Source organism: Mytilus trossulus, chromosome 8, assembly GCF_036588685.1.
Source record: "Mytilus trossulus isolate FHL-02 chromosome 8, PNRI_Mtr1.1.1.hap1, whole genome shotgun sequence".
NCBI classification, from domain to species: Eukaryota; Metazoa; Mollusca; class Bivalvia; order Mytilida; family Mytilidae; genus Mytilus; species Mytilus trossulus.
The window spans coordinates 1,031,326-1,055,170 of NC_086380.1; the positions used below are offsets into that span (position 1 = coordinate 1,031,326).

Genomic DNA, 23,845 nt, shown 5'->3' on the forward strand with positions numbered 1-23,845 from the left:
TAATGAAATCTTATTACAGTTAGATTTGTTGTTTCCTGTGACTGAAAGATGGTAATTTTCAATTTTCACAAAAGAACGATAAGAACACTGACCAAACTAAAGCAAGACGAACACCTGACATCAAAACACAGAACACTAGATTTGTACAGATGATTCTATATATGACAACCTGACAATTGATGGATATGTGTGTGTGTGTGTATGTTTAAAGCTATCATTTGCACTTCTTTGTATGTACTAATGCATGAATAATAACAAACTATAGCTGTAACATTTAATATAACTATAAACAGCAACAGTTAAACTTGCTTTTAACAATTATAACTCAATATTTTTTGTTTCAGACTAAAGAGGTGATACATAAACCAGAGAGGTCATCTAAACAGTTCATTAGTACTATGTTAGCTAATCAAGCCAAGAGCAGACAACCTGGTACTGTTACACATGGTTTAATGGTAGATACACATGGTGATCATCAAGCCAAGGGAAGACAACCTAATCCTGGTTCTGTATTTCAACCACATGGTTTAATGGTAGATACACATGGTGACCATCATCAAATGTCACAGTTTGTTAAAGTGTCACCTTCAGGACCAAGACTAGTATCACCCCCAGGTTTAGTACCTAGACAGATGGTGCCATCTGGTGGTATGATAAGACAAATGTCTCCCTCTGGTGGTATGCAGCAGCAAATGTCTCCCCCAGGTGGTGCACCACGACAGACTGGAGGACAGATGTATCATTCTACCACTCCCTCTATAGTTCATCCGTCCTCTTTACCACAAACAGCTCAGATGACTACAGCCCTGCTTCAGCCACAGGTCATGACATCAGCAGGGACAACAACAAGACGTATCCCTTCACCCAAACCTCAACATCGACATAAAGACTTTGCTCAGGTAAGTACAATACATCCACAGGTCATGACATCAGCAGGGACAACATCAAGACGTATTCCTTACCCAAACCTCAAAATCGACATAAAGACTTTGCTCAGGTGAGTACAAAACAACATCAACATGGACACTCTTACACACATTCTTCGTTCAGAGAAACCTCAACAACAACCTAACCATATTCAGCCTTGAATAGTTTGCACTTGTGCATAGTCCACGCCCCCTTCAGGTAAAAAAAACTTTGTAACTGTTAGAAAAGGTCTAATGAAATTCCAGTAATTTCAAATCGTGTTTGGTCTTTTGCAGTATTTTCTTGGAAAAACCTGTTTTCCATCATCAAACAGAAGCTGAAACTGCTTGTAAATGATCCTAGAATGCTTCATGATTATTAAAATAAATTAAAATCACAAAAAAAACAATTTAGAAACTTGTGTTTTATGAAACTGGAAGTTTGAATAGCACGTGTAAAAGAAGAAAAAAAAAGATGAGCGTCGAAAACCGTACATGATAGATATCACTAAAATACTACTTTGGAAGTAAAACAATTCCATCCTTATGTAAAACAGTGTTAAATATATCTATCACATTAATGTTTGAAGGGTTTTAAGATAATACAAACCTATTGATATGGATGAGTTAAAATTATTAGTTTGAAAAATGATAAGAGCGCCCTCTACAATATCAAAAACAAAGCTGGTGGAACGTAAACAAACCACCTTGCCCTTGAAATTGAACTTTTTCACTTATTTCTTACTTATTGTACTCTATAGTCTGCACCCTGTCTAGAAGGTTCAATTTTGGAGAATTAAACCGGGGACTATAAGGGTATTTGGCGTATAATTGATATTAATTAATATCTATTTCCTCACCAACAAGCCAGAGATACTTTCAGGCACAAGCCAGAAATACCCTACAGAATATACACACTTTGTGGAATAATAAATGTAAAATATATCTATTTCCTTAGGGACATGTCAAAATACATTACAGAATATATACACACTTTGCTTCATGTGTTTAGGGAATGATATATGTTAATATTTCTTTCCTCAGAATCAATTAAAGCCAAAAATACTCTATGAATATAAAAACTCTGTTTGGTGAATAATAAATGTTAATATATATTTCCTCAGGCACAAGCTAGAAATACACTACAGAATATACATATACCTGAGAATGCTGGACCAATTAGACAACCTGTGGTGGAACTTGTTAAAATTCCCATACCAAGGTCAACAGATGGAAGTATTCAAACATTCTCTGCCAGTCATATGACCAGTCTTACTTCACATGCTGGTAATCCAACTACACATGTCGGTAATCTAGCTACACATGTCGGTAATCCAGCTACACATGGCGTTAATCTGACGACACACGCTGATAACCTTACTCATTTACCATTCTCACAAATACAATCACACCCTTTTGGTGAAACCATGGCAACAGAAATAAATAAAACATCCCAAGGAATGATAAATCCTTTCACGTTTCCCACCAAACCATCCGTGATCTCACAACCTAAAAGTCAGCCAAGATATGAAGTTATCTCCCCTGTGCCGCCTGTTATTGAACAGAAGAGGAAGTTGTCTGACATTGAGATGCCACACTTAGATCCTGTTCCGTCACTTCAAAAACAAGCCAGTCCTGTCAAAGTGGAAATGGTCAAAATGGTAAGTAAACTTATTATGCTCAGGAACATCACATTTATAGACATTTGATTTTACTGTGAGTTCTAGGGAGAATAAATTGAATGACATATTCAAACGTATCATGTCAGTTTCCAAACCTTGAAATGGTTTGTTTTTAAGAAAATTAAGTGTAAAACTCCCCACTTTTATTGGTTCATTTGTCAATAATGGGTAATTAAATACCTGATATAATAATTTGATCTCCAGTTGCGGAGCAGTTACAACAAGACAATTCTTTCAGATTTGTGTTGCGCCTTTTGGTTTTTAAAGGCAGTGCTTTAAGGCCTGACTTTTAAGTCATGAAGTTCATCTTTTCATACGCAATCCATGCTGGGGGTCTTTTGGCCAGAAATAGATCCGGAAATGTTCGAATTTCTCCTCTTCTTTTTATGGTATGATATGGTTTTTGTTTCTTTCATTTACATTGGGGACTAAAGAAACGATCAGTGTGTATTGTTCGTTTTATAGAACTTGTTATAAGTGTGTATTTTGCATTATAAGCAGTCAACCTGACTACAAACTATCATTATTTGTATATTCCGTGTGGAAAGAGGTCGGGTCAATTTCAAGTGTTATCTGACATCTAAAGATTCTTTAATTAGTTCAGACGTTGATATAACAATGAAAAGTCGACTGAACATGATTAATATTGCATCTTCTATAATTCAAAGCGGAATTCGGTTTATGAACGAGAAACCGTAAAGCGTTTTCAATTTCGGTATTAGTTATGTATGTTATCTACGTATTATCCTGGTTCCCGGTACTACGTTCCGGGTATTAGCTATTTGATATATTTGATGTGTAACATTACAATCGGGTACCAGCCAATCTACGTGTGTATGTGTACATGATTTACCGCCAAAATGACCGACTTAAAAAATAGTCCATAAACGTTCCGTATAATGATATGCAAATTCATAATTAATCGTAAATTTTTTTTATCTTTGTATAATTAATATAACAAAATTGATTCCACAAAATTGAAAATAGCATTATTTTACGAGGATTTCTCATATTTTTTTCACTTCCGGGCGCAGTAATACGTATGTTTTGAAGAAGCTCGAAGAATTTGACAAAGTGAATTGAGAAGGAAACGGATAGATATACGTTCTTGCTATCAGGTAAAACAATTTAAATGTACAGAACAAACACATTTACTTCACACAAATAGTACAGGCTTAAGCTTTTTATTGTCTAGCTTATACACGACTGTAGTCAATTGCAAGTGTTAAAACGACGGCGGTGACCTACAAGGTACGGGTCATACTGGGTCAAGTCTAAATATGTAAACATATCCACGTGCTATTAGGTAGAACATATCGTAATGCAATATCTACAATTTTTCCTCCTTTATACATCGTTTAACCAGACATATTTCTCCTTTTTACATCGTTTAACCAGATTTATTTCTCTTTCAAATACACTTAAACACGGGTTGTATGTACGTATCTTTTCTAGTGTTTTCTTGTTGTTATTAAAGTTCATTTGTTGATGTTTAGAAATTTTTGAACGACTGAACACAGGAGTGAATGAATGCAACAATTATATATACTGAAGACTTGGGCTGTACAATGATAGTGTACGTTTATCATACTGATAATCATTCTAGCAGTAATTATGTTAATTTAGGATGTAATGTCTAATGACAGGAATTCATGAGCTATGCCTCAGGCTTTCTGAAAAAATATCAATGACAATGTAAACAGGAACAAAACATTGACACGAATGATGCTCTCTTCTATGTTATATAGATATTTAGGTATATGTGTTGCACAAGTTTCAATGAAAAAACTTTTTTTCAGGGCACAAACCCACTTTAAAGAGACTTGTCTACTGCCATACCCATCCTATTTTCATGCACCATTTGCAAGCAAGAGACTGAATGGTTTGCAAAATTAAAAATCAGGACGGTGTCCAATTAAAACAAAAGAACTAAACTGGATGAATATTGTAGGAGAAATCTAGACATGCTAGAGGAAAGTTTTGATTTGTGAAATTGGTTTTCCTGAAAAGTCATTCATCCTAGCCTGCAGAAAGGAACTATAACTGTCCACCACCAACTGACGAGCTAATGTTGAGCTTCACATATGGAATTACTCAAATACCATCAATGTCTATGTTTTCAGCACAAATTTCACAATTTATGACACAGCTGTGCTTTTTTTTATACCGTTAAAGAGTTGTATACTAAATTTTATTTTTTTATCAATAAATATATATTATATTAATTGTGTCATCTAAGAACAAAGTCTTGTTTTTAGCCAAAAGATGCATACTAGTGAATGAAAGTGGTGCAGTTCATTTTGCTTTGGTATATAGAATTGAATTACAATTGTTCATGTTATTGGAATGCATATAAAAATAAGGAGATGTGGTACAATGTATATGATATTTAGTGAGTTTATCAAGCAAAAGTGAATAAGAAATAGGTATAAGCAGTTACAGGTACTACTGTACAATCTCAAACAAGGAGAAAAACTCATACCGTAAAGAGAATTTCATATTTACAAGTAAGTTTTGTTTTTGCGTTGAATAATTTTCTTCTATTGTTTTAATTGCAAATATGGGAAGTGGTTAAAATGCTAATGAGACAGCTGTTATGGCCACAGAGCCTTAATTGAAAACTTCTTTTTCATTCATACCGGTAGATTTTGTCTGGAGTAAGAAACATATCTGCCAACTTTTCAAAATGCACATGGGGGTTTTACGTGAAAGATGGTTCATATAGTCATACAAAACCTTCAAGGGGGCCTTCAAATGGAAGCAGGACAAGTCGCCCCACTGGCTAATCTGCCCACTTTTTAAAAAAACACCACAAACTGATTTATCAAATCACCCCACATGTGAAATTGGTTAAATCATGTTTAATATTACTCCTGCCAACTCGCCCCACATGTGAAATTGGTTAAATCATTTTAAATCAGGGTTCTCACTAAGGATTTTTAAGGCGAGTCCAGGGACTCGTCATTTTTGGCCACGGTGAGTCATGGTAACTGTGTTCAGTTTATACAAAATATTTCAATATTGATGTATTTGTGGACTCACCAGTTTTGAAAATGGTGAGTCCAGACAGATTTTGTTGAGTCCAGGACTCATGGACTCGCCTTAGCGAGAACCCTGTTTAATATTACTCCTGCCAACTCGCCCTACTTATAAAAAAACGGTAATTTTTTAGATTAAAAAGATTATATAATTAAAAATAAAAACTCGCACCACTTTAATGAAAACTAATCTACACAGAATACAAACAAACCGAAAATTAATTTAATTACTATTATTGATATATACTGAAGAATAAATGTAAGTTTTGAAGCTTAGTTATTTGCATAACAATTGAAAAGAAACCTGTTAATTGTATCATAATGCAATATAAGGAATTGAACTTATATTCAATGGGATAACATCTTTTTCCATACGTGGGGCGAGTTGGCATTACTAAATTCATCCTGGTTAATAATTTATTTATCTAGATTTCACCGATTTCCATTAGGTGGGACCAGTTGGCAAGAGTTATATTAACAGAATTTAACTTATATACAATGGGATAACATCTTTTTACATAAGTGGGGCGGGTTGGCATTACTAAATTCTTCCTGGTTAATAATATATTTATCTAGATATTATTGTTTTCTATTAGGTGGGGCGAGTTGGCAGGAGTAATATTAACGGGATTTAACACAGTTCACAAGTGGGGCGATTTGGTAATCCAGGTTGGGGCAGGTTTTTTTTTAAAGTGGGGCGAGTTAGTGAAAAAGTGGGGCTATTTGCTAATGGGGCGATTGTCATGGATTCCCTTCAAATATATTCTAATGTGGTTTTTGGCTTCTTCTTGCATTAACAAGCTTATAGCCATTGTTGAATTAATTGTTTTCTTTAAATAGTCGACAAAATTGCTCTTACAAAATTTCCATTTGGGAGCCTCGAGCTCGATGGGGGAAATACTCTGCAAATACTGACAGTTGGCAGGTATGGTCATCAAAAAAGTTGACATGTTACTATGTACATTTACCATTATGTTACTTGATGTTCTTGCTATACACACAGTACAGAGACTAGTCAATCTTTGTGAACTATTTTTTTATGGGAGTCATAGAATATGCGTATACAATCAATAATTAAAAATAGTCTATTTATATTGAAAAGGAAAAGTTCTTATATGTCTAAAGAAGAGGGACGAAAGACACCAAAGGGACAGTCAAACTCATAAATTTAAAGCAAACTGACAAGGCCATGGCTTAAAATGCATTTCATGGCGAGGCACAGAAAATATACTGTAAACAGTAGACTATAGATACATGTAAAGGTGAACTAAGGTACAAAAGAACTCTAAATCTTAAATTCTACAAACCACCTCTGTTCTATGGAAGATAATGATATAACTGGACTAGAAATACACACAACCTGTAATTAACTGCCTTTACAGCGCTTTCGCGCTTTGATTATTTCTATTTATGTTGTATTCCACAAGGTTCAGTTGAACAGGTTAGACATTGAGGCATGTCAAGTGTGTTAATTGGTGGACATTCTTTGATAATTATAATGTGACAGGATTTCTTCGTATTAAATTATAAACATAATTCATTTGGCTTTGCATGATACTCAAACATTGTATACATAGCGTATAGAAGTTCACTTCTGATATGTTTTTATATTTCAGAGAAACCCCTTCAATATGAGGTTACAAAACTTATCAAATCTTCCAACAAACTCTATGTACAGATCTACATATAGAGCTCACAGCATGGCAGTTCATAGAGCCAAGTAAGTAATACAAAAAGCAACATATCTCTGACTGAAGTTAACATTGAACCAGAGTTTACTACTTTAATTGGCTGATATAAATTTGCAAATGATTTTATATTTGTTTCATTTTTTAAAATGTATAGCTTGTTGAAATGATAAGTGCTGATTTTGGTCTTCATGAAATGACATTTTTACTCCTTATGTAATGTAGGGAGGAAAAGGGTTGTAAGTTTGGTCCTGTTTTCTATGCATAATATGTTTAAGCAAATTATTTTCATTTAACTTGTTTCATAGCAAGAAAAAGTTAAATTTTTTGAGAGGCTAATATTAACAAAAATTAAATCCCTTACGATACCAGGCTAATTTGTATGCCAGACATGTGTTTTGTTTACAAATGACTCATTGGTGACTCATAATAAATTTAAAAAAAAAGCCAAATCAAGCAACAAGTTGAATAATACTAAGGATCAGAATTTCCTCAAAGTAACTTCTTATATATGATATATGAATAAAACTAAAGATTGAGAAAAAAAAATAATTTGAATGTTGATCAACTCTTACAATTTCTCAAACAATTTGATTTTAATGAAATGTTAAAACATGAATGATTGATGGTTGCAGGGCTGGTCTGATTACAAGTACAGCTAAAACACTGGACTTACTAAGACAGAATCTACAGAAATTTATAAACAAAGAAATTGATGTCATAGTCAAAGAATATTTAGATGTAAGTACATTTGCAATTGACTAACAAACTTGAATGTGATTATATAACCACACAGTCAAACAGTACTTATATGTAATTACATTTCAAAGTCAAGCAATTCCACATATTCAAACGAACCTTACATGTAATTACATTGTCAAATATATATTTAATCAGTTCTTAGATCTAATTACATTACCATATAGTTAAACTGTACTTTTGCAACTACATTATAACAATGTCAAACAGTACATAAATTTGGAGATAGCAAGTAGTTTTCACAAAGACAAATAGTGGTTAGAATATTATCGTCACCAAAACATACAGTGGTTATTTTTGAAAGAAATTAAAACTTATAAAGCTTGACTGTTTTTAACTTGACTTTATAATCTGAATATAAAAAAGAAGATGTGGTATGATTGCCAATGAGACAACTCTCCACAAGAGACCAAATGACACAGAAATTAACAACTTTAGGTCACTGTACGGCCTTAAACAATTAGCAGAGACTGAGGTTCTTTTACAAGAAAAACAAAATTAAAAAACTCTACTGCATTTTAAAAAAACATGACTTGTTCTTTATATAGAAGTTTTTCAAGCCTGGAATAGAGAATATAAAAAGCAATAATGGTGAGAATTCAGTAACAGATGAACACGTACAAGCTGTGTGTAGACAAATTCTAGAAGAGGTAGGTTAACAGGAGGCCCTGAACATGTACCAGCTGTGTGTAGACAAATTCTAGAAGAGGTAGGTTAACAGGAGGCCCTGAACATGTACAAGCTGTGTGTAGACAAATTCTAGAAGAGGTAGGTTAACAGGAGGCCCTGAACATGTACAAGCTGTGTGTAGACAAATTCTAGAAGAGGTAGGTTAACAGGAGGCCCTGAACATGTACAAGCTGTGTGTAGACAAATTCTAGAAGAGGTAGGTTAACAGGAGGCCCTGAACATGTTCAAGCTGTGTGTAGACAAATTCTAGAAGAGGTAGGTTAACAGGAGGCCCTGAACATGTACAAGCTGTGTGTAGACAAATTCTAGAAGAGGTAGGTTAACAGGAGGCCCTGAACATGTTCAAGCTGTGTGTAGACAAATTCTAGAAGAGGTAGGTTAACAGGAGGCCCTGAACATGTACAAGCTGTGTGTAGACAAATTCTAGAAGAGGTAGGTTAACAGGAGGCCCTGAACATGTTCAAGCTGTGTGTAGACAAATTCTAGAAGAGGTAGGTTAACAGGAGGCCCTGAACATGTACAAGCTGTGTGTAGACAAATTCTAGAAGAGGTAGGTTAACAGGAGGCCCTGAACATGTACAAGCTGTGTGTAGACAGATTCTCGAAGAGGTAGGTTATCAGGAGGCCCTGAACATGTACAAACTGTGTGTAGACAAATTCTAGAAGAGGTAGGTTAACAGGAGGCCCTGAACATGTACAAGCTGTGTGTAGACAAATTCTAGAAGAGGTAGGTTAACAGGAGGCCCTGAACATGTACAAGCTGTGTGTAGTCAAATTCTAGAAGAGGTAGGTTAACAGGAGGCCCTGAACGAGTACAAGCTGTGTGTAGACAGATTCTCGAAGAGGTAGGTTCTCAGGGGGCCCTGAACATGTACAAGCTGTGTGTAGACAAATTCTAGAAGAGGTAGGTTAACAGGAGGCCCTCAACATGTACAAGCTGTGTGTAGACAAATTCTAGAAGAGGTAGGTTAACAGGAGGCCCTGAACATGTACAAACTGTGTGTAGACAAATTCTAGAAGAGGTAGGTTAACAGGAGGCCCTGAACATGTACAAGCTGTGTGTAGACAAATTCTAGAAGAGGTAGGTTATCAGGAGGCCCTGAACATGTACAAACTGTGTGTAGACAAATTCTAGAAGAGGTAGGTTATCAGGAGGCCCTGAACATGTACAAACTGTGTGTAGACAAATTCTAGAAGAGGTAGGGTAACAGGAGGCCCTGAACATGTACAAGCTGTGTGTAGACAAATTCTAGAAGTAGTAGGTTATCAGGAGGCCCTGAACATGTACAAACTGTGTGTAGACAAATTCTAGAAGAGGTAGGTTATCAGGAGGCCCTGAACATGTACAAGCTGTGTGTAGACAAATTCTAGAAGAGGTATGTTACACTATGTTCAATTGGTTTTATAGATAAGTACTTTTATTATATACTCTGTGGTAAAAACAGATAAATTGTATGTGTAATACGGTCAACTGTGCTGTATCAGCCATCTATGATGATATTGATTCAGTTTAATGAACCTATTAAGACATGTCAATATTCAGTCTAATTAAAATCATTACTCTGATTTGCAATTTTTTATTTATATGTCACGTATGGGTGCTTAACATTGCAGTAAACTAGAGCCATGTTTATAAATTGGCATTTATCAACTTCAATCTAATTTGATGTAATATTTACATTTACTTTGTAGGCAAAAAAGATGTACACAACAGAACAAAGGAGTACCACACCTGTACGAGATGAAAATACAGTAAGTTGTTTTATCTCATAGTGTAGAGGTCTATAGGGGAGGGGCACTACAGATGTTAGGGGAGGGGGCACTGGACAAAGGAGTACCACACCTGTACGAGATGAAAATACGGTCAGTTGTTGTTTATTTCATGAGATGAGAATACTGTAAGTTGTTTTACCCCATAAATGCATCTTAAATGGCAATTAGTGTTTCAGAATGATTAGTTTAAATAGATCTTCTGGAAAATAACAAAATGTCTGTGAAAATTTGTTTAAGCTGTAAGCAGAGAACTTCTTTTCAAAATTGTTTGTCTCCACCAGGAATTGAACCTTGGACCTATGTGTTAACTGACTTAGCTAAAGAAGTACTTCCTGAGCTCAACCACTGATGGTTGACTTAGTATCTACCACATATATTTATAGGGAAGCAATCATGTCACAAAGCTTATAAAATATGTTTTATCTGATTTAAATGTGAATGGAATGTAAAAAATATATGACAGTGTAACAGATATATCAGTTTTAATTAAAAGAGCCTCTTTTTCAATATTATTTGAATGGGTTATTTTGAAATTTACTTGTTTAAGTAATGCCATTGACTGATCATTTCTTGGAAATGTTTAATGATAAAAGTGATAGCTCTCTGATTCTGTAGCTACAGTAGACCAATATTCTGTGCTAGCTACACTGATGAGTTATATATTTAAAAACCCTAAATTACTTGTAACTTACTTAACATTTAAAATATGACTTACAGCCCATACCACTGAACAGAAAGAGAAATGCCTCTGATACAGATTCTGAGAAGAGTGTGCCGTTTCAACCAAGAAAGGTCAGTAGTATTGTATAACAGAGTATGTTCTGGTAACAATTGTCTTTCTATACAGATTACAGTAGAACCTCATATTGAAGAAATTAATTTCATCCAAAACTAAAATTAAGTGGAGATATTTGTCGTTCAATAACGCTTTTAAAACTTGATTATACTCCACTGTCCCATCAATAAGAAATGGACATAAATTTACCATGATGTGTTGAAGTTCAATGTAAAAGAAATTTTGGAGGAAAAAAACCCATTTCAGTTCGAGGTACACTATTAAAATGATACAAATTGATGGACTCTTGACCTCTGAATGAGTCCCTCTGACTATAACTGTACTTCCTTAAGGCTTGACTCACAATCTCCATTGAGTGCTGTGCAGTCATCAAAATTTGGAGCAAGATAATCGAACTAATCAAAATGCTAGATTTGGTGTTTCAAACACAATTTTTGTACTCGCTTTACTGAGTAAAGTTATGGATGAGAACCTAGATCTCTCCAACTACAAATGTACTTCTTTAGGGTTTGACACTTCCTCTGATCCCGTTGATGAAGATTTCAGTCTTGACACTGCTCTTATTGTGTTGATGAAGATTTTTTTAATGTTTACATAGCAGCATACACAAACTAACTAAAGTACTAATTAAAACACCGAGTGTATTTCATATGATAATATGCCAGAGTATTGAGATGATATCTCCTTTATAAGATAGACAGTTGGATCAGTCACTGGAATTAGGACTAATTGTGTATTGGAAACTTACTATGGCTTTATATCTTTCAGAAAAAGGGAAGACCTCCAATTTATTCCTCAGGGTAAGTAATAAATGTAGTTTGTAATGATAGAACACCAGTTTATTCCTCAGGGTCCAATAGTAATTAGTGAAGGCAGTCCTCCACCAATTTATACCTTGGGTTCCAATAGCAGTTTGTAATTACATACCACCCTGAGTCGGTTGGTGAAAGTGAGAAAAGCAATCGTATTGAGATGACTAGTGATAATCTTTTTGTCGCTTTTTACCTATGCTCCCTTAGTTTGCTAGCGATAATATTTCAAATCAATCGACTGCTGAGAAATGAAATTATCAGTCAGTAAGATCAAAGGATTTTTTTTTGTAAAATAGGTATAGTTCTATGTATCTATATTAGCCATATTTCTCATTGTTGTATATAAACACTTGTCTACTGGATCTCATGTTGTTATTCACAGGAGATCCACACCATCCAAACCTGCCAAAGCCAATGAACCGGTCAAAAGAGAAGGTCCTAAGGTAACTGACCACTACTACCAATTTGTCTAGGTGATCACATGGTCAAAAACTTCAGTAACTGACTCATTGTCAACTGACTCATTGTCAAATGATTCATTGTCACTATTGTCACTTAGAAAGTCCCATAGAAATCTTATATGTGCAAATGTTTTCCACAATAGTATAATATGATTATTAAACATAAGTCCAAACAAAAATTAGGCATGTAAAAGAGGAAAAGGTGTATAAACTACTGGTGTCACTTTGCAGTCAGAAACCAGGTTGAAATAGAACAAAAGAATCGAAGCTCTCTATTAGAGAAGGCGATAAATGTTTACTGTATTGTTTACTATAGTGACAAATTTTTAAAAAGTTAATAGAAACAAACAAAACTGCAATTTTCTTCTCAATTACGAGGTGTTTTATTTCAAAAACACCATTTGCATAAGTTTTCAATTTATCTAGTACATAGTTAAGCAGAACAATTAGATATCAAGTCGACGACATGGGTATCTTTGAAGTTGGATGACAAAAATGCATAACCTCCGATTTTTTTGAAAAATTACCACGGACGGAAAAGATATCAATCTATTAGTTCAGTAATTTTCGTGTCTGCCCTTCCATTATGTGACTGAAGAAAAAATTCCAAAAAATAGGTAACAATTGTATCGAAAAGAGAAAATCGAGTGCACCTTTTTATGTTAGGGCGTGTTTGAGTTGAGTATTTTGTCTTGATATTGTTCAAAGTAAGAATATTTCATACATCGTCTCGCTTCAGATTCTATCATTTTAATATATTAAAGCTACAGGTTGACTTTTTAACACAAAAAAAATAACAGTACTAAAAGATGAAATATATGGGTCAAGTGAAATACCTATCTAATGAGTCACAAAAACAGGGAAGGTGTGTTCGAATAGCTATCTTTTTACTGAAAGTACTTGACCACAGTCTTACAAGTTGGATGATGAAAATGCATATCTTCGAAAAATTCTAATTTTTTGTGTGTGATAACTAGGGTTTATAGTCTTCAACCACTAAAAAAATCTAGTCTGCCCTTCCACGAAATATTTAATTAGATTTTTTTTAAATGTTTATGATTTTTCAAAAATTCCACATAACAACCGATCAGACAATAGTTTTAAGTTGAATCAATGCAGACAAGATCATTAACTGATGCTCATTAGCTAGTTGATACATTTGTCTTTTAAAATATAACTGACATATAAGGATCGTATTGGTGCAATGTGGATAAATTCATCGGTTTCCAAGAGCAAAATTGGTAGCGCGTCATCGCTACAATGGCTTCCATTTTTACGATTGTGAAAATGAACTGGCGTAATGGGGAGATAATTTTGACGAAGTAGGATCCTGACTGTTTGTATCTGGAAAAATACGCAAATTAAAAGAAAAAAGTTTAACGGCTTTTGGTCAAATGAATAATTTTATGAGGAAAAAGTATTGATACTAATTAGGTTCTCAAAATTACCTGACTGATGAGCAGAGAGCTGAAAGAACTTTTAATTTGTAACAAGATTTTAAATATGCTTCAACAATAACATTAAAGAGGAAAAGACCATCCAATTATCTAAACTTACAAACACATCTATATTTAATCTGTCCTGTCAGACTTTTAAAGAACTTAACCTTTTTGGTTAAATTTTACCAGAAATATGTGTCACTGAACATTATGCAAGCAATAATCAGTTTACCCTATTATTATCTGATTATAGTGGGATTCTAACAGACTGGATTCTAATACACAATACATTATGGGAGCCAGGGCAAATAAGTAAGTATACAGTATGTAAGTTCTTAGTGTTAATCATTTCTTGGTATTTTTATCACTGTTTCATGTATATATTTTTAAAAGTCAAATTAAGGTCATGTAGTGTGACAGAAAAATCACTCTCTTTATAAACAATAGTAATCCATTGTAAAAACTTATGTTTACCAAGATACAAGCTTTATTTGTAATCCTATAGAATACACATACAGATTTAGATTTAAGAGGGGAAATATATATCAATTGTCTTTTCAGTGAGTTTTTTCCAGACCTGTTTGTATGAAAAGCAATATATTTGTGAATTAAGTATTTGTCTTTAAGGTGGTACCTAACACTACAGGGAGATAACTCTGTAAAATCAGCAGAACATTTTAATGACAAAGTGTTTCTAGGGGTATATATAGATTCTTACACTGCAACAAGTGTATTACGATATTTCTCCACTCGAGACAGTTAAATTTTATTATTTAAAGCGCGAGGCTTGCCGAGCCCTTTAAATAATAAAATTTAACTGTCGAGAGTGGAGAAATATCGTAATACACGAGTTATAGTGTCGGAATCTCTTTCTCTAATGCCTTTTATCGTTCTTTTTCAACGATTTTCATAAAATTGTGCTCTTTATATACGACGTCATCAGGCAAGGTCGCCTTTTTTCATGACGTCACAATAGAAAAATTGAGAAGAAAACAAAACATTTTGAAGTCATAATCAAATTTCGACTAATCATTTGCCGAGAACAGATTTTTCACTAGTGAGGAGAAATACTTTTCTCACACCGGTCAGGAAATGTGAAAATAGCACAAAAATTAGAGAAATTAAGCTCCTCAATGATCAAAATAAGTGTTTGTCAAACTGCTATATAACCAGTGTAATTTTTCTGATAAAACGGTTGGTTCAAATTTTTTGAAATATTTATATTTTTGTCAAAGGGTCAAAGTAAATACTTAAACAAAATTTTAAGAAAATTAAACGAGCCAAATAAATTTTAGTTAAAGTGTTAGGTACCACCTTAATGATTGGTGTTAGCATATTCATGTATGTTTGGTTAAGAATGATATTTCTTGTAATTTTCCAATAGTTATTATTGATGTATTTTTTAGAGCACTAGGATTAGGGGCGACTAGAGGTAGAATATATATAAAACATCCTGATGTATTTAAGGTTAGTATTTTACATGCTAGGTACCATCACATAATGTCACATTGTTTATGTTCTCCACTCAATATTAAGCATCACAGTACTATGAAGTGTCAAAGGATTTGATTTAAAGATAACTGTATTTAGAGCTCTGACAGCTTCAATTGGTGATTTGATGGTTGCAAATTAGATTTACTGGTGATGCATGAGTGGAGCCAGTAAACGGGTATTTGTGACCTTCAACTCACAAATTGATGTATTCAGAGCTTAAACTACAATATTGTTATCTCCATTCTAATGAAACTGATAGAAAACAATGTTGAAACAGACATTTAAAATCTGTAATAAATTATCTGCGTTTGCTGTAAATGTACTTGATAAGGAATCTGGATGCCTAATTTTGAATCAATTTGTTCTTCAAAATGCTGTTAATCACAATATAATGAAAAAGATGGCTATATAAAAACTAAGGCCAGTAGTTAGAGCTGTTTAGAGTTGTATTTTTAATACTGTTTATATTTTTCAGTATTGTGGGGACCAGGATGACAAACAATGGCTATATGAGAACCATAAGATGCCAGCTACTGGAGGGAAAGCTTACATGATGTTACTTGAGGACGTGAAAGACCTGGCTGAGGACGATGAATATAGGTAATCTTAATGAGAATAATCCTAAAGGGGACTGACAAAGAATCTGTCATTCAGTACAAAAATATGTCATGTGTACAAAATAATAAAATGTGAATAGACACATCGATATAAAGATAGTTCAAGTGTGCATTATATTAATGTGAAAAATTGCTAGAGTATTAAGGAAGGTCATGTTTGTATACTGTAGAACAATAAAATTTGGAACAGAACATCAATTTGAAATAGGTCATGTGTACAAGCTAATAAAATGTGGACAGTAACATTGAAATAAAAATAGGTCAAGTGTGCAAATAATCCTGTGATAAGTCACTGGAGTATAAATAAAGGTCATGTGTGTACAACAAAAAATCTGTACAGGAAAAAAGATCTTGTGTACAAATGGGCACAATAAGGAAATGTGGACTGTAGCATCAGTATAAAAATAGGGTCATATGTGCATGACATTCACTTCAGTATAAAAAAGGCTGTCTAAGTTTAGTATGGAGTTCATTATCACTGAATTAGTATATATATTTGTATAGTGGCCAGCTGAAGGATGCCTCTGGGTGTGGGAATATCCCGCTGCATTAAAGACCTGTTGGTAACCTGCTGTTGTCTGTTATTTGGTCAGGTTGTTGTCTCTTTGACACATTCCCCATTTCCATTCTCAACTTTTTTTTCTTTTTTTTGTCTGTATATCTTATGTTTTTAGAAACAATGCCAATGTAATGATGGATGAAATAGTAGGATTCTGTATTCCTGATTGGATGACAGAAAAGGTCAAAGTTCAAATGGAAAGTCTCAGAACAGACAAGGGCAAACAGCGAAGTAGATCCACAACTCCAAATGAAGGACAGCTTGGCATACAAGTAATTATAATTATATGTAACATAGAATAATATTAAGTTTTTATCTTTCAAATTAAGGTTCAATCCAAATCTGCATACTAGATTTTTGGGTAACATGATTTTGATATTTTTTGAAAGGTGCATCTTAAAGCTGGCTATTTCTTATACACATTTCCTTTTTAGCCCATTGTGTGCCAGTGTTCGCTATGATCATAATTTTGTGTTCCTCTTTCATGGTCTGTTAACTTTACAATTTTATTCCTCTGAAACTGCTTGGCATTATTAAAACAAAACTAAGCCAATCCTTATACTATGGATTCTTTATTATTCATCAGATACCAATTTTAGTTTTTTTTCGTGGATACAGGTGAACCGCGAATTCAAATCAAATTACACTTTTTCTATATGCTTTGTGTGGAGGGAAAATTTTTGTGGATTGAAGAAGGAAATTAGATACCAATGAAAATGCAAGACTTCTTAAATCCACGAAAATTAAAACTCACGAAAATAAGTGAATTCACAGTAGCCAAAAAGCAATCAAAATATATCAACATTTAGTTTTTGCAGTTATATAAATACAAGTTAACATAAACTGCCTTTCAGACAAAATTACCAAAAATACACATAGAGGAACAGCATTCCAATGTCCTCCACAGATGCAGATTTCCAACCTTAAGACGTTCATGAGGGAGGACATAAAAAAGACTTCAAAATATTTGTCTGTAGTCTCCCTTAAATATGCAAAGGCCTATTTGGTTTACATTTCACAATTAATAAACTCTATTTTCTAGGATGGAAGTGATGCTTACAAAGATATACCATTCTCTGCATTCAGCACTGCAAAGAGTTCTCCACTTAAAGAGGAGATACAGGTAAGGAATTGAAAAATATGGCTGTTTTAACACCCAAAAATCTACTATGAGTATAGACAAACGGATGCATCTAGAAAAGTTTTGAGGCATGGCTGGACAGAATAAATATATAAAAGTTATACAAAGTCTATGATTCAGAAAATTAATTACTTACCTGAATTTTGATGTGCATTTTTTTCCAGTCTGCAGAAGATAGCAAAATAAATAAACACACAAGTATCATTTGATACGGTCCATTCAGTTACACAGTTTAAATCACCTATTGTTTACAGGTGTCTAATGTCCGTCTATTGTCCATTTAAACCAATACTACTCACAACATGGATTATATGAAGGGAGCTTCTCAAAGGTTTTCCCAACTTAGTTTATTTTTGCACCTTCTGTAGGAATGAAAAAAAATGAATAGCAATTTCCAGAAAAGTTTATAATTTTCTGAACAATAAAATGCATTTAAAATTTTATATTTCGGTCCAGCTGTGCCTAATATTATAATTTTTTCAGGTGTCCAGGTTTGTCTGTTCTCAGAATAAAAATGGTGGTGTAAATATGGCCATTTCAGCCAAAGGATATGATGAACCTTAATTAGAGGACTGCTACTCACAAGGAAGCTATTTAACCAAGAGTTTCAAATCATCCCTTCCTAAATTTTACAGACGCCATCACGAGTTGGTTGACTGTTATGGAATAACCGTTTCACAAATGATATGGGATACTTTCCTTATGTCGAAACTACAATACCCTTTCCCTTTTCACAAATTTGACCACCAAATTAGACTATTTACCAGATTTGTAATAACATAAGCAATATGTGTAGCAGGATCTGCTTACCCTTGGGGAGAACCTGAGATCACCCCAAGTTTTTGGTGTTGTTCGTGTTGCTTAGTCTAGTTTTCTATGCTGGGGCATATGTACTATTGTGTGTCTCTTTGTCTTTTATTTTTTAGCCATGGCATTGTCAGTTAATTTTCTATCTATGAGTTTGGCTCTCCCTTTGGTATCTTTCGTCCCTCTTTTAATTACTATATTTATTATAAAAGCATACATATTTTGTATATTGATATTTTTAATTATTACTTGCAAACCTTATGTAATTAAAACCTTATTTTTCAGACCTCTCCAGTTGATACAGAAATGGAATTCCTGACAGGGGGAGATAATGGAGATCACAATAACTTATCTCCCTTTAATTTGACTGGTGGATTTGATGATGGAATTTCACCTTCTGCCTCAGATTTAGATACACTGGACGAGGCTCCACTCAGCGCTCCTTTTGACTTTACTAAATGATAATATATACACTGGACGAGGCTCCACTCAGCGCTCCTTTTGACTTTACTAAATGATAATATATACACTGGACGAGGCTCCACTCAGCGCTCCTTTTGACTTTACTAAATGATAATGAAATCACTAGACGAAGCTCCACTCAGTGCTCCTTTTGACTTTACTAAATGATAATGAAATCACTAGACGAAGCTCCACTTAGCGCTCCTTTTGACTTTACTAAATGATAATGAAATCACTAGACGAAGCTCCACTCAGTGCTCCTTTTGACTTTACTAAATGATAATGAGATCACTAGACGAAGCTCCACTTAGCGCTCCTTTTGACTTTACTAAATGATAATGAAATCACTAGACGAAGCTCCACTCAGTGCTCCTTTTGACTTTACTAAATGATAATGAAATCACTAGACGAAGCTCCACTTAGCGCTCCTTTTGACTTTACTAAATGATAATGAAATCACTAGACGAAGCTCCACTCAGTGCTCCTTTTGACTTTACTAAATGATAATGAAATCACTAGACGAAGCTCCACTTAGCGCTCCTTTTGACTTTACTAAATGATAATGAAATCACTAGACGAAGCTCCACTTAGCGCTCCTTTTGACTTTACTAAATGATAATGAAATCACTAGACGAAGCTCCACTCAGTGCTCCTTTTGACTTTACTAAATGATAATGAAATCACTAGACGAAGCTCCACTCAGTGCTCCTTTTGACTTTACTAAATGATAATAGAAACACTAGATGAAGATCCTTTTAGTGCATCTTTTGAGTTTACCAAAAATGGTACATACAGTAGAAGCTCTAGTCAGACAACCTTTTGACTTTGTTCAATAATGATCAATGCACAAGATTACTCTATATCAGAGCCCTTTTTGAATCAACTAAATATACTATGATTTTCTTTGAAAAATTGCATAGAGGACTTAGTTTTGTGTATATACATGCCTTAGCTTTGTAAATTTCTTCACATTATTATTTCTTGATTGTCACTTCATATGGCTGTGACATTTGTCTGCTTTAATGCCCATGTAAATAAATAAGAATATTACCAACAAAGAATACACCATTGTATATTACATTGTTTTATATTGTACGTTATCAAATTTTGTTTTTGATTGTTTTTAACGTGTTGCTTTATGACATCTTACTTTTAAATGTGCAATAATGTTCAATAAAAAGAATCACAAAAACTTTTTAAAATCTGTATTTTGATATTGTTTCACATTATCAATATTATTTTATGTTTTTTCTTTTAATATTACCATGAAGGCAGCTGTTTGATTATCTTTGTTTTAGTATCAGTAATACAGTGTAATTATTGTTGTATTTATTATTATTAAGAACGCTGTATTGAATCTGAATAAGTTTACATTGATATTTCAGAAGTATCAATACACATAGATAGAAAACGATGTCGCAGACATTATTTTTCAGATTTTTATTCAGTATATGTTGATATTACATTGTCCATGTGTTCTTAAATACACTAATCACCTCTAGCAAAGAATTGCCATCTCTGGTAGAGTTAGTCTGACCTTGGCTTCATTCACCAGGTCACTCATCATGTTTAGTTTGCAATATTGAAGCTTGTAGATACATAATTAAATACAATTCAATCATGATAATAAGTAAAACAGGCAAAACAATTCAGCCAGTGCACTCTTGTTTCAGAATGTTAATGATCTATGAATTGTTTTGGGAATATTTTCCTGAAGAAGGATTTTCTTTTTGACTATGCTTCTAAGTTATTATTATAGATCATATAGAATTTAAAGTTGTATGGATTTAAATTGTTAATGATTGTATTTTATGTTTTTAGAATTTTATTGTTATTGAGTATTGTTTGTTTGTTTTTATTTAGTAGATGTTTACTCAGTTACAGACTATTCTTTTTTAATCATTAAAAGTGTAATCATGTCTTTCTTGATTTAAAAATCAAATTTTACCTATTCTTATCTGTTAGATCATTGCATGTACACATTTCCCAAAGTGAGTCAAGTTTGTTGTGAGTAAAACTCTTTTCTTGGGATTGATAGATTTGTGTTTTAATTGTAGTGTGACAATTATGACTTTGTCATTTGAATATCTTGAATTTACCAAAGAAAGTTTTAAATATAAATGTTATGGTTTATTCATTATTACAAATCAATCATTGTAACTTAAACAGAACACAATCACACTTTGAAAAATAAAATTATACAATTAAAGAACACCTAGGAAATTCTAAACAGAAAGTCCCTAAGCAAATGAATTTATCAAAAGCTCTTCACTTTAAACGAATTGATAACAACTGTCATAATCCTTACTTGGTACTTGCATTTTCTGATTTAGAAAATGGTGGATTAAACCTGGTTTTATTGTCGAGCCTGCAACTTTTGTTGCAGAAAGCTCGACATAGGTATAGTGATCCGGCGGCTATGGCGGCGGCGGCGTTAGCTCACTTCTTAAAAGCTTTATATTTTAGAAGGTAGAAGACCTGGATGCTTCATACTTTGTATATAGATGCCTCGTCTTACGAACTTTCCTTCAGTCACATGTCCAATGTCCTTGACCTCATTTTCATGATTCAGTGACTACTTGAAAAAAAAGTTAAAATTTTTTGTTATGTTAAATTCTCTCTTATTATAAGTAATTGGATAACTATATTTGGTATGTGCGTACCTTGCAAGGTCCTCATGCCTGTCAGACAGTTTTCACTTGACCTCGACCTCATTTCATGGATCAGTGAACAAGGTTAAGTTTTCGTGGTCAAGTCCATATCTCAGATACTATAAGCAATAGGTCTAGTATATTCAGTGTATGGAAGGACTGTAAGGTGTACATGTCCAACTGGCAGGTGTCATCTGACCTTGACCTCATTTTCATGGTTCAGTGGTTATAGTTAAGTTTTTGTGTTTTGGTCTGTTTTTCTTATACTATATGCAATAGGTGTACTATAATTGGTGTATGGAATGATTGTAAGGTGTACATGTCTAGCTGACAGGTGTCATCTGACCTTGACCTCATTTTCATGGTTCAGTGGTCAAAGTTTAGTTTTTTAGTTTTGGTCTATTTTTCTAATACTTTATGCATTAGGTCAACTATATTTGGTGTATGGAAATATTTTATGATCTATATGTCGGTTATGCAGATTTCATTTGACCTTGACCTCATTTTCACGGTCCATTGCTAATTTTTAAGTGTTTGTGTTTTGGTCTGTTTTCTTTATTTATAAGCAATAAGTCAACTATATTTGTAATATTGAAGAATTGTTAGCTGTACATGTCTGCCTGGCATGGTTCATCTGACCTTGACCTCATTTTCATGGTTCATTGATCAATGTTTCATTTTCTTGGTTAATGTTGAGTTTATGTGACAGTTGTAATAAAGCTTTATATTTAGGTCTATCAAGATAGTATCAAGGAGTAGTAAAGAAGGCGAGACATTTCAGTGTGTGCACTCTTGTATATAGCTAGCTAAGCCTTTCACTTGTATGACAAAGCACTTTAGCAAAAACGAAAGACAAGAATACAAAAAATTTCCATAGCAAATCAACACAATGACCAGATTCATAAGCACAGAGCCACATCAATTGAATATTACCAAAATACACTTAAACAGTACAATTAATAATTTACAAGGAAAATTAAAGAATATAACACATTATTGAGATGATTAACAACATCAGAACTTAGATTCTTTACTTTAAGATTGTGGAGTTGATATGGAATAATTATCAACACGGTTTTGGTATCTTTTCCAAACTTTATATATGGACGAGATGTTCTTTGACATACCCTGGTTTATCAACTTTCTTCTCAGACACTGGTGAAGTTTACAAAGTCTGAATATCAGTTGGAAGCTCTTGAATAACGAATAAGTTGGGAAATGTATATCCCATATGTAAGTGAAGTTGGTGTATTGCTACTAAGGTGTGTGAAATTGATAATTTCTAAATTAAAATCGTCTAGTTTGTCATAGATTCTTGTGGTGATATGACTACTTTTGTTGAAGTAGAACTACAAGTCTAGAAATGACACAATTTAAACCGTAGAGGGATTTTCTGTGGAAAATTGCATTGCCTTTATTTACAGAAATGCAACCTTTAATTTCAAGTTCTTGAGGCTATATCGATGAAACCCAATCGAAAAGTTTGGATTGTTAATGGAAGGAACATCATCACTATATCTGAGTGTGAAATTAAATCACCATATACATGGACAGAATACATACCAACTCTGTATGCAGTTATTTCTCTTTAAAAAAAAACCTACTAGATCTTTGAACAAGACAGCATGACCTTTATTATCAAATGACTACTTATATAATATTTTCACTAGGCCCCTAATGGATTAGTTTTTATCCATATTTAACGATGTTTGTCAAAACTAAACAACATAGGCACTGCTCCTTTGCTTTATTTGCTATGTGAGTAGTATATTTTGTTGTTGTGCATACCCTGATTTTGAGTTATGAGTAGATACCCCGTATCCATTCTTTTCGTTTAGATAAAGAATAAAGATATAAATCAAACGTTAAAAATTGATTTATTGACGAAAAATTGTAAAATCTTAAACTTTTTATGATTGTTACTATCAGATACATGAAGATTAAAACTGTAAACTATTGGTGATTATCAATCCAAGTTTACATAATTCCACTGGTAATGGAATACTTTTACCAGAAAAGAAAATCAGGCAGCCTCTTGTTTGCATTTTTAATTTTTGAATATTTGAACGTT

The 23,845-nt window shown here is 33.5% G+C and overlaps 1 protein-coding gene and 1 long non-coding RNA gene across 3 annotated transcripts in view; both read left to right on the forward strand.

Annotated features, from left to right (window-relative positions):
• LOC134728082 (uncharacterized) overlaps positions 1 to 19,363 on the forward strand; it is a 30,470-nt gene extending 11,107 nt beyond the window's left edge. The window contains exons 5-19 of one of the 2 annotated variants that reach the window (XM_063592481.1): positions 345 to 899; positions 2,030 to 2,566; positions 7,242 to 7,345; positions 7,949 to 8,054; positions 8,621 to 8,722; positions 10,455 to 10,514; positions 11,253 to 11,327; positions 12,100 to 12,131; positions 12,526 to 12,586; positions 14,297 to 14,355; positions 15,450 to 15,510; positions 16,013 to 16,137; positions 16,829 to 16,985; positions 17,756 to 17,836; positions 18,947 to 19,363. In XM_063592481.1, the coding sequence (XP_063448551.1) occupies positions 345 to 899; positions 2,030 to 2,566; positions 7,242 to 7,345; positions 7,949 to 8,054; positions 8,621 to 8,722; positions 10,455 to 10,514; positions 11,253 to 11,327; positions 12,100 to 12,131; positions 12,526 to 12,586; positions 14,297 to 14,355; positions 15,450 to 15,510; positions 16,013 to 16,137; positions 16,829 to 16,985; positions 17,756 to 17,836; positions 18,947 to 19,123 (2,292 nt within the window). In that variant the 3' untranslated portion in view covers positions 19,124 to 19,363. The remainder of the gene's footprint in view (positions 1 to 344; positions 900 to 2,029; positions 2,567 to 7,241; positions 7,346 to 7,948; positions 8,055 to 8,620; positions 8,723 to 10,454; positions 10,515 to 11,252; positions 11,328 to 12,099; positions 12,132 to 12,525; positions 12,587 to 14,296; positions 14,356 to 15,449; positions 15,511 to 16,012; positions 16,138 to 16,828; positions 16,986 to 17,755; positions 17,837 to 18,946) is intronic. The other variant, XM_063592482.1, reaches the window with a different exon arrangement.
• On the forward strand, positions 2,845 to 4,808 carry LOC134728084 (uncharacterized). Its single transcript, XR_010108763.1, has 2 exons — positions 2,845 to 3,705; positions 4,387 to 4,808. It is a non-coding gene; the product is annotated as an uncharacterized LOC134728084 (long non-coding RNA).
• Positions 19,364 to 23,845: the final 4,482 nt, after the last annotated feature.